Consider the following 11529-nt stretch of genomic DNA (forward strand, 5'->3'; position numbering starts at 1 on the left):
AATTAAGGCTAGATAAGTGGAGTTGGTTCCTCCACCGATCTTAGCTTTTTTCATGAACCCCTTTATCATTTTTTGGAGATCAGTTTTAATGATATTCCAGCAAGCTTTATAGAAATGTATTGTGAATCCGTCTGGGCCCGGAGCCTTGTCTGATTCCATGGACCAGATAACTTTGATGATTTCCTCCTCTGTTACCTCGCTGGAAAGTGCAGCATTATCTTCAGATCTGATGAGATGTGGGATGTTAGAGAGGAAATCTGTTGTTTCCTCCTCGTAGACCTGGGATCCCTCACTATATAAATTCCTGAAATGGCTATCAGCAACAGCTTTGACTTGAGTGAAGCCTTTGCTGACATGGCCCTCTGCTGTTTTTATTTCTGAGATATGATTCCTGGACAGTCGTGCTCTATATTGTCTGTGAAAGAAGGAGGTGTTCCGATCCCCTGCTTTTAGCCACAAACTTCTGGATTTGATTCTCCAATATTCTTCTTCTTTTCGGAAGGATCGGTAAGTTGAGCATTGGGCCTTTATTTCTTGTTCCAACAGGTCCGTTGTGATCTCATTGCTTTCCATGTCTGCTTGCAGGGTCTCCAGAGTATGCACTGCTTCTTTTCTTATGCTGGTTGGAGTAGGGACTGGTTTCCTTATCCAATCCTTCAGAGCATGTTTTGTGGCCTTAAGTTTTTGCTCCCAAACAAAACTTGAGGACCCTGAGAAGGTTTTGGCCCAAGCTTCTTTCACAATATCAGTGAAGCCTTCTCTCTCAATCCATAAGGGGATGAAATGGAATGGAAGAGGGCCAAGATCTTCTTCATCTTCTAGGAGAAGCTGAATCGGCTTGTGGTCAGAGGTCAGCTTGGGAAGAATTTTGGTCTTGATTATCTTTTTGTTCATCATAAGGGAGCTTTGGACTAGAAATCGATCCAGGTGGGCAGAAATGTGATCCAGCCCAGATCTATTATTGGACCAAGTGAAAAGACCACGGACAGGATTGAAATCTAAAAGGTCCCATTGCTGTGAGAGCTCTTCCACAAAGGCCAGCATAGGATCTCTGCTGCTGGAGCCACCCCTCTTCTCTTTTGTTTTCAAGACTATATTGAGGTCACCTGCTATGATAATATTGCTTGGATTATGTTGTTCTAAAAAAGCTGAGAGAGAGTTCCAGCATTCTCGTTTTTCAGAGTATATGACAGGGACATAAAGATTAAACAGAGAGATGGTCAACTTACTTGCGCAGTGTGTCAGCTCCGTGAAGATCCAGTGCTGGGTTTCATGGGATTTTTTTAGCTGAAATAAATCTTCTGTCCAAAGAGTTGCCAGCCCTCCGGAAGATCCCCTTGAGCTTACTGCTTTGCCTGCACTTTTCTTCCATTTTGACTTGCTGATATCTAGAAGAGCTCGCCCTTCTATCTTCGTCTCTTGGAGCATGAGAATGTCTGAGGGTTCTATTTTCAGGAGATCCATAACTGCTTCAGCTTTAGAGGCGTTCCCCAGTCCTCTGCAGTTCCAAGAGGCGAGCTTCATAATTTACTTGAGGGGGGGGGATAGGGCCTCCCTTAGAAGGCCTTGGTCTGGTATTTCTTCCAATGGACATTTCTATGGTGGACTAGCTTCCTTGAACTTTGAGTCGTTCAGCCTCCTCTTCCCTTAGTTCTTTGCGAGATTTCCTGCCTGCTCTTTTGGAAGGACGCTCGAAGGTTTCGTCCTCTGATGAACCTGAGCTTTCTGCTGGCTTTTTCCTTGTTACTTCAGCATATGAGGGGTTGGAGGGGCTACCTTGTGAGGCATCAACCTGTATTGCTTCTTCTCCATCTTTGTTGGGAGGAGGGACTTCTATGTGTTCCAGATTTTCCTGGGTCGAGCTTGCAGGATTGGTCTGGGATTTTTCTGCACCGTTCGGGGTTGCATCCTTTTCTTGATTGAGCTTGGAACTGCTTGGAGCTCCGGACGTGTTACCTTTGCCATTTCCTTTTTTTTGATGGGCAATTTTTTGGACTAAAGTCCATTGATCCTCATTTGTTTTGTCTGTCTGCTCCTCGACCTTTTTCTTGCAGTGCTTTGCAAAATGACCATGGCCATGACAATGTCTGCATTTGAAAGGGAGCTGTTCGTAATCTAGTTCCTGGACGTGAGTCCACCCAGCAACAGTGAGCTTAATTGCTTCAGGCAAACCCTCTTCTAGATCCACTTCTACACAGATTCGGGCACATGAGTACTGGTCTTTTCTTGCAGCTTGATCTATGTATTTTCCTAGAGCACTACCGATGATCTGAAGAGTTTTTTGGTTCCAGCAGTGAAGAGGCAGATGGGGAAGTCGCACCCAAACCGGGACAGCAGAGGGGACGTCCTGGGAGGGATCAAAATCTGGGGACCATTTGTTTAGATACAGACCTTGCGGTCCCATGAAATAAGGACCATTTCTGAAGATTAGACTTCTATCATCCGGGCTTTCGAAAACGAATACGAAGAATCCTTTGCCCACAAAATAGCTTTTGACCCCCTCTTTGATCAAGGGAGACCAGTTTCTTTGAGTCCAGTCCTCCACCGACTTGGGGGAAGGCCAGAGGCCCGTAAACTGGCCTATTAGCCCTCTCTCAGCTAGATTCAGAGCAGCTTTGCAAGTTTCTTCTTCAGGAAGGGCAACCGTGGGGATAGAGTCTAATTTCTTGACAAATTTTTGCTGACTGGCAGAGGGAGGGCGCTTCGAACTTGCAGCAATCATAGCTTTGAACGCGGAAACCTCCGGAGGCGGGATGAAGGGGGGGACAGGGCCCCCGCTGGACTCCATGAGGAGGAAAGGTGTTGCAGGACTGAGCAGAGGAGCGCTACAGCTGCAGGGCCGCGCAGGCAGACACCCGAGAGCCCAATAGCACACTGCTCACACAGAGGTTCAGCATGCAGATCTTTTGGGCGTAACTCTTATAAGCATCGCGCAACCTTGGTGCACCGCGCAGGAACAGGGGGGTCGACACAGTGCGTCGCGACACCATTCCTAAGCGCTGCGCAGGGAGACAGGAGCAACGCAGCTTCTTGAGACTTTGAAAAAATTCCTGTCACCTATGAAAATGAATGGCGGAGCCCTCCAAAGCAACTACCAGAGGGCCGAGGCTGGCCTGCGGCCACAAACGCAGAGAACCAGCAGCAATGGCGGCAGCTAGGTCAAGCTTTTACTCGTTAACAATAACATATTTTGATTATAACTCAAATAAATATTTAAAATCTTAAGAAAGTTTGTGAACAAAATATTAATAGAATCCTATCATAAATTATATGTGCATCAACACTTCATAATTATATTTTAATTTATTAAAAAGTACTTGAAAAAAAAAAAAAAAATTTTTAAAATATAATGTCTAAACCAATAAATACCTTTTAAGATTATATATATATATATATATATATATATATATATATATGTGTCATTCTCCAGCCTAGTATAGAAGAGATGTTGTAATGTCATGTCATGTTATGTTATCTAAACATTTTGACTTGGTCAAAGTATATAAAAATAAAAATAAAACAATAAAATAAAATTATTAATTATTAATAATCAAACTACCTTAGATCAATTTTAAATCTGGATCTATAGTGTGGAAAGAGATTAAATCTCTTGAAGTGAACATTTTTTCTCAAACTTTGCATTCAAAAAAGATATTTACACCTTGAAATTTTTTATGCCTCACATAGATCTTGAATTAAGATGAATTTAAATTAGTTTTATTTTAATTAACCATTATGTAAACTTCTCTCTGAACTTCTTAACTTTTTCAATAAAATTTAATTCAATTTTTATAAAATTTAAATAGACATATATAAATTAATAAATAATATATAAAAAATTATTTATTTTTTAATTAATTTTAAACTAATTTTTAAATAAAGAACATGTAAAAAAAATTAAATATTTTTCTTTCCACTTGAAATCTAACTGAACTTTCTTATATTTATAATTCGAGGAAGAAGGAATTTCATCTTATATTGCATTTCAATGAGGTAATGATGTTTAGGATGGTTACATTGTTTATAGAAATAAATATTTCTAATTTGGATGGGAGAGTTTCCTATAGGATTCGTGATTTCCATATTACTTTTATTAAAGTATAGTTTATTTGTTATATATTTTGGAGTATTTTAAAGTATATATATATATATATATATATATGGTTTGAAATTTGATAAAGATTGGTTAAAATTAAAAGTTTGAGGTGTGAACTATTTATAATCAGAGTGTTTTAAAGATTTTTTAAGATGTTGAATCGATTTATGCATTTAAAAATATACTTTAAATAATAATAAAATTACAATCTAACAAAATATTTTTTTGCTATATTCTAATCAAAATCTCCGAAGTGTATAGTAGTTAGACAACACTTTAAAGTAATAGTAAAATGGGTGGTGGGAGGGGGAGCAGTGCTATAAGGTTCCAAGGAAGTTAAAGTTGCAGAGTATTCATGGGGCTTAAGATGCATGACAAACAACCATGTTGAAGCTTATGCCTTCTACTAGGGGATAAAGTTAGCCAAAAAAAATAGGCAACTTCTCTCACCATTTTGGGAGACTCCCTCCTTCTTATTCAACATTTGGTGAAGGGCTCATCTCCAAGTGACAAAACATTAGAAATTCTCATGAACGGAACTATAAAAGAAACATAATAGTTTTCTTCATAACATATTTCCATGTTCTCCGTGAACTCAATAAAGATGTGGACTTATGTATAAATGAAGGGTGCAAATTAAGATTGCGAGTTTTAAAAATCAATGGTCAAATGAAGCCTTCTCCTATTCCTTAGAGCTAAATGGATTTACATTATAAAATTATGAGGGACTACATTATCAATCAATTATAGTATGACATGTAAATTTTGTTTTTTGGTGGGTCAGTCTTGTAAGGTATATACTTATAAAACCTCAAAAATTTGTAGTTTTCTAGATAAGAGGGTTCAAGAAATTTTCTTGAAGATATAGCTATAAACTAGCTAATGTATTTTCCATAATCCATGCACATACTTGCATATAAATACAAAATTCTCATTTTAGTGATTTTCTTTAAATAATGGTAATTTTTTAAATGATTAATATATATTTTATAAAATAATTTTAAAATTAAAATGAAAATTTTAATATTTATTAAATAGTATATATAATAATAAAAAAGAAAAAAACAATAAATTTAAATTAATTTATATAAATATGTTATATCAATAAAACACAAGTAAAGATGACGATTCAAATTACATTTGTAATAGTAATTAAGGATAATTGTTTCATTACTAATTTGACAATTGAATTATAATAAATTTCCATACTATTTAAAATATATATTAAAAAATATAGCAATTTAATTAAAATAAATTATATAGAAAATGTATTGTTTTAAATAAATTTTGATCACAATTTTTTTTTTTTTTTTTCACAAGAACAGTTATGGATTATATTAACTGATTGGCCTAATTGCCAGAGTTCTGATTATAAAGGGAGTTGTATAGAACCGACCTCCTGAAGTATTAAATTTGTGTTCCTCTTCCAGCTCTTTTTAGGCTCTACAATGGAGTTGATTTCTGTAATTTGTCCAAGCTTGAAAATGCAAACAAACTGATTTAGAATCAGGCAATAAAACATAGGTGCTGAAGTGATTATGGTATTGGATCCCAAGTTTCTATCCCGTCCCTTATCATTGCTCCGGCGGAGAGAAGAGCGGCCTTATTTGCTTCACGATCCACTTCTTTATTATTTTCTCTTAGTACATGGAAATATTTCAGATTTTGGAACAGCTTTCCCAGGCTTCGAATTCTTTGTATCTGCCTTGCTAATCTTAAGTCCCGGGGGGCAGTGTTGGTTACCATGAGCTTTATGATCACTTGAGAATCCCCTAGAATGATTGCCTCCTTGATTTCCAGGCTCAATAGCAGTTTGAGACCTTGATACAGGGCCAATGCTTCCGCTTGGATGCTGGAATTGAACCCCAGCCCCCAGGCAAAGCTGTGAATCTGAGTGCCTTCCATGCTATTAACCGTTCCTCCTGCCCCGGCCTTGCCAGGATTTCCTTTTGCTGCCCCATCGAAGAAGAGAGAATGTAGCTTATGATTGGAGATCCAGGCACGAAACTCTTCCTTATTTATGCCTCTTACTTGCCATTCCTCAACAGGAATAATGCTTCTGTTGGCTTGGCGGAATTGAAGATTTAAAGAAGCCCCCCAAATAATGTCAAGTTGGCTGAGATTCGAATCGTCTTTAAAATCCTCCAGGCATTCTTTTAGCTGGGTTTTTATTTTAGTCACTACCACTTTTACATCATGCTGGGTATTTCTGAATATTCTATTGTTCCTCTCTAGCCAGATTTGCCAACAGCAAATTTTAAGAAGAGAGGACCAGGCGGCCTTTATCATTTTATTTTTAGGCGGGGGTGCTGGATATCTATTCTGCCACTTAGTGAAGAGTTCGGATATGGAGGCAGGCAGCACGAAATTAGGATTCCATTGCTCCATCAGCGCTCTCCAAACCTGCTCTGAAAAATTGCAGTTTAATATCAGATGGGAGACACACTCCGCCTTTTCTCTGCATAACGAGCATCTCGACGGACCGTTGAATCCACGCCTCTGCAGGTTCTCGTCGGTGAGAATTTTACCGTGACAGAGCAACCAATTGAAAATGTCGATCTTGGGCAATGATGGTATGTCCCAAATTGTTTTCCACGGAGCTGGATCAGGGGGCGCATACGGAATTGCAGCAAGGCTCGTGTAGCCACTCGACACCGTGTATCCCGCCGCCAAAGAGCCCCAACCTCTTCTGTCTCTCCTGCGTATGTGTGAGGGGGCAGCACCGATTAACAAGTCGCATAGAACGTTGACGTCCTGCAGAAATTCCGCCGGTGTATCGAGGAAGTTCCAGCCAACCCATCGCGTCCCTTCCCACTTGGAAATGTCCCAGAGGGTGTGTTTACCTGTATTTGAGATCCAATCACGCAGCTTCTTCAAAGAATGCCAGTCCCCAATCGGATCGCGATCCATTATGCGATCTGACCATATGTTGATTTTTTTCCCATTCCCAGGGATCCAATAAGCCTTGGAACGAATCAGAGGGGCAGCTTTAGAGCAGAGTCTGGCAAATGAAGAGGTGCCTTGGGGAAGAGGTCCGTCCAGGCATCTTAACCTTTCGCCAGTGAAATATTTCCTCCAAAGCGCAAGCTGAGCCCAGCCAGGCTTGGGCGCTATGATTTTCCAAAGAAGCTTAGCTCCCATGGCTATATTTTGGAGGGGAAGCTTCTTGAAGTTTAGGCCTCCCTCCATCTGAGGTTTGAGGACTGTCTCCCAGTTGACCAGGGGGAATTTCCTCTCATTTTGCTTACCTCCCTTCCAAAAGAAGTTTCGAATGTGCTGGTCCATTTTCTGAAGGATGCCGACGGGAGCTAGGAGCACAGAGAACTGGAATAAAGGGAGACTACTGAGGACAGATTTGATTAGAACTGTCTTGCCTGCAATATTTAACCAATTATAGCCCCATGCCTGAAGTTTGACTTTGAATTTTTCCAGCTGAGGTATCCAGTCCCTGCTATAGGCACGTTTGAGGAAGATAGGCATTCCTAAATACTTAAATGAGGTCCATACAGCAGAGCCAGCAAATCCTAAGCATCTGGCAATGGAGATGAGCATAGGGGGAGGGGTATTCCAGCTGTATATGTGACACTTTCCTTTATTAAGACAGCTTCCTGACATCGTGCCAAACTCATCCAGAGCCTCTTTAAATCTGGTGGCTGAGTGGATTGAAGCAGCTCCGAGAAGCAGAGTATCATCTGCAAACAGGGCATGGTTTATGTTCTGGACTCCTCTAGCAATGCAAATCCCTGGAATCTCCTGATCTTGCATTTTTTTGTTTAAGTGGAAGCTGAGAACTGATGCTTGGATAACAAACAGCAGAGGAGACAGGGGGCAGCCCTGCCTTATTCCTCTTGTAGCTTTAAAGAACCCTGCAGCTCTGCCATTGATTAAAGGGGCTATCCATGGCTCCGAGATACAAGCCCGGATCCATTTTATAAATCTCTCTCTGAATCCAAAGTTTTTTAAAACATTCAACAGAAAGCTATGCCTAACACGATCGAATGCATTTGCTAAATCCAGTTTGATGACCATACCTCTTTCCTTGCGCTGGTGACTGGAGATGATTGCCTCTTGAACTAGGATGAAGTTATCCACCAGCTGTCTTCCATGGATGAAGCCCCCTTGATTCTCAGGGATGATTTTAGGGAGGATGTGTTTCAGCCTGCTAGCAATGATTTTGGTGATCAGCTTGTAGCCTATATTGCAAAGAGAGATGGGGCGGAATCTGTTAAACAAATTGGCGCCCTTCTCCTTAGGTATAAGAGCAAGGAACGAGGAGTTTGTGCTTCCTCCTATTTTCTGGCAATCCTGCGATTTTTGAATCATTTTGAGGAGATCTTTTCCCACAATATGCCAGCAGAATTGAAGAAATCTGGCTGAAAAACCGTCAGGTCCTGGAGCTTTATCAGGATCCATGGCAAAGAGAGCAGCTTTGACCTCCTCCATGGTGACTTTGGCTTCTAGCTGGAGGTTCATTTGAGCCGAGACTGAAGAGGGGACCCCGTCCAGCAAGTAAGAATTCTGAGGGCCATTCACCTCTTCGCTGTACAAATTTTGAAAATGGCGAAAGGCAGCCTGCTTGATGTCTTTAAAGTCTTTATGGGTCACGGCTTCTTCTTTGATTTCTGCTATATGATTGAAGCTTTTCCTGGCTTGGGATTGCTTGTGGAAGTATGAGGTGTTTTTATCTCCTGCTTTGAGCCAAAGGCAGCGAGATTTGATCCTCCAGGCTTCCTCTTCATTCAGACAGGCTTTGTGATATTGCTGTTGAAGATGAGCCTCTTTGTCCAGAATTTCATTAGTGATGAGGGCCTCTTCCACGATCTGATGGTGGGCATCCAGCATGCATTGGATCTTTTTCCTTTCAGTGGCTGGATTAGGGAGAGATTTGGCCCAACTTTTTAGGGCAGATTTCACTCTTCTGAGTTTCTCTTCCCAGATATAGAATGGAGAGCCATTGACTGGCTGAGACCAACAATGCTTGACAATCTGAAGAAAGCTGGGTTCCTTGGTCCAAAGAGGGCTAAATTTGAAGGGGATGGGGCCAAGATCCGAGAGGGTTCGAAGGGTCAACTTGATGGGGTTATGATCAGAGGTACTACAGGGAAGGATATGCATGCTGGCATCTAATCCAAACTGGAGGAAGGAACTTTGCACAAAAAATCTATCTAGTCTTGCTGCAATATGACCAGGCCCTATTCTTTTGTTTGACCACGAGAACTTACCTGAAACTGGCTTGATATCTAGCAGATCCCAATCATGGAGAAGATCTTCTGCCCATTCCCTTGCCGGATCTCGCACAATGGTACCTCCACGCTTTTCTGAAGAGTGCAGCGTGAGATTTAGGTCTCCTGCAATGATGATATTTTCTAGTATGCCCAGATCCGCTTGGTTTCTTAATGAATCCCAGCAAGACTTTTTTTCTCCAGCGCTGACCGGCACATAAACGTTGAAGAGGCAAAATATTTCTTTAGTATCTAGGTGTTGCATCTTCAACATCAACCAGTGGGTGGTTGAAGTTTCAGATATTAGCGAGTACTTGCTATCATTCCATAGAGATCCCAGCCCTCCAGAGGCTCCTCGGGCTGAGACAGCAGCTGCTTTGCTCTTATTCCATAGTTTTCTACTTAAATGAAGGAGGTCCGAATCCTCCATCTTGGTCTCCTGGAGGAGGAGTATGTCCGGGGCTTCTATTCTTATTAAGTTTCTTAGTGCCTCTTCTTTGATTTTGCTCCCCATACCCCTGCAGTTCCAGGAGATAATTTTCATTATTTACCTTTGCTTTGGAGGGCTCCCTTGGAGCCTTGATGCTGATTTCTGGCCATCTTTGGTTTCTTTGCTAACAGCTTCTCCAATGTAGGTTGGCTGCCCTGCAACTTGTCCTTATACGTTTCATGCTCCCTTTTCTCCCGATCTGTTTTGCGCCCTCTTGTAGATCTCCTTACAGAGGCTAGGGAGTCTCCTATTTCTCCTTCCTCCTCCGAATCTTCCGATTCTTGGTCCTCATCCTCAACTTCTTCTGGGGTTCCTTTTGAGCTTTCTGCTACGCCTGAATCCTTGAAAGGATTAGGCTGTCCACCTTTCTCTGGAGTGACCGATTTCTGGGCCTCGACTTCATGTGTGTCCTCTGGTTGAGAGCTGAGGGGGTCAAACCTGTTTTCTAGGGCGGTCTTGGGCTGGGTCTGCGGAGCAGGGCCCTGATGAGGATTGCCATTGGATCCTCCCACCTTCTGAGTCTTGTGAGTATTTTTCGTACGCTTGACTTGATTCCAGCCGTCCTCCTTCCCTTGGACAGATTCAGTATTGGACGGGCAGCTTCTGGCGAAATGGCCATAAACATGGCATTTCCGGCATTTAAAGGGCAGCTGCTCGTAGTCTAGTTTCTGCATGTGAGTCCAGCTTCCAACCTTGATTTTAATGGCCTCTGGTAGTCCCTCCTCCAGGTCCACCTCCACGCATATCCTGGCACAATCATATTGGTCCTTGTTGTTTGCCCGATCTATAAATTTCCCCAGGGCATTTCCTATATGCTTCAATGAGTCCCAGTTCCAGCAATGCACTGGAAGATTTGGCAGCCTGACCCACACTGGGACAGCTTTGGGTACATCCACTGCCGGATCGAAGTCCGGAGTCCATTTGTTCAGATACAGACCCTGGGGGCCCATGAAGTAGGGGCCGTTTCGAAAGATCAGGTCTTTGTCATCCTTTGAGGTAAACTCGAAGAGGAAGAAACCTCTCCCCAGGAAGTAAGAGGTCACACTTTCTTGGATCAACGGCGCCCAGTTCCTTTTGACCCAGTTCTCTGTGGATTTGGGAGAAGGCCAAAGTCCGGTGAACTGGCCTACAAGGGCTCTCTCGGACAAAGACAGTGCAACCTGGATCGGGGTTTCCGGAGGGAGGGAGATCTCCGGAATATCGTCCAGTTTCTTGACAAATTTCGCGGCTTCGACATTCTTCTTCTTAGGGAGACCTTCCAGAAGACGATTGAAGGCCTCAGCTGATGAGGACGGAGGGGGGGGAGGGGCCGCCTGGGGAGTGCCCAGCGCCTCCATGGACCCAAGCAGCCAGCCAAGCTCAATCCGGGACTCAAACCTTCATTGAACCGGCCGGCCTCATGGTATAAAGCAAGCTTCCTTCCGCAGAGAGCAGAGAGAACACTTGCGCGCAGCCTGAGGGACGCGAATAGGCGGGACAGGGCAGGGCCGAGGGCGATCAGAGCCGATCAGGGCCGAGGAAGGGCCGATTAGGGCCGATCGGGCGATCAGGGCCGAGGGCGATCAGCGGGGGCGCAGCCTAAGATTGAATGTAAATCGAAATTTTGATCACAATTTAACACCATATAAATTTCATCTTTCTTTTTCTTTTTTCTTTTTTAACTTTTTTTTAACCAGAATAGAGAATAACTATTATATTAAAAGAGATTGAACTAAAACTTA

The 11529-nt window shown here is 42.3% G+C and overlaps 1 protein-coding gene across 1 annotated transcript; it reads right to left on the bottom strand.

Annotated features, from left to right (window-relative positions):
• Window positions 1–5632: 5632 nt before the first annotated feature.
• On the bottom strand, window positions 5633–11145 carry LOC149159230 (uncharacterized). Its single transcript, XM_089434234.1, has 3 exons — window positions 10827–11145; window positions 9938–10703; window positions 5633–9836 (listed from the first exon to the last, which is right to left on the bottom strand). The coding sequence occupies exons 1-3, from the start codon at window positions 11143–11145 to the stop codon at window positions 5633–5635; spliced, it is 5289 nt and encodes a 1762-aa protein (XP_089290360.1).
• Window positions 11146–11529: the final 384 nt, after the last annotated feature.

This window comes from Pinus tabuliformis, chromosome 5_2 (genome assembly GCF_031772625.1).
Source record: "Pinus tabuliformis cultivar Carrire ecotype Pingquan chromosome 5_2, CPIR1, whole genome shotgun sequence".
In the NCBI taxonomy this organism is placed as follows: Eukaryota; Viridiplantae; Streptophyta; class Pinopsida; order Pinales; family Pinaceae; genus Pinus; species Pinus tabuliformis.

Bases quoted from the DNA above. Each gene is read 5' to 3' on its own strand.
- LOC149159230 (XM_089434234.1), bottom strand. From the start codon at position 11,145: ATGGAGGCGCTGGGCACTCCCCAGGCGGCCCCTCCCCCCCCTCCGTCC. The intron at 10,704-10,826 runs GTTTCTTCCTCT...TCGATCCGGCAG, and splicing joins CTCTTACTTCCTGGGGAGAG to TGGATGTACCCAAAGCTGTC. The intron at 9,837-9,937 runs GTTAGCAAAGAA...CTGGAACTGCAG, and splicing joins CAACCTACATTGGAGAAGCT to GGGTATGGGGAGCAAAATCA.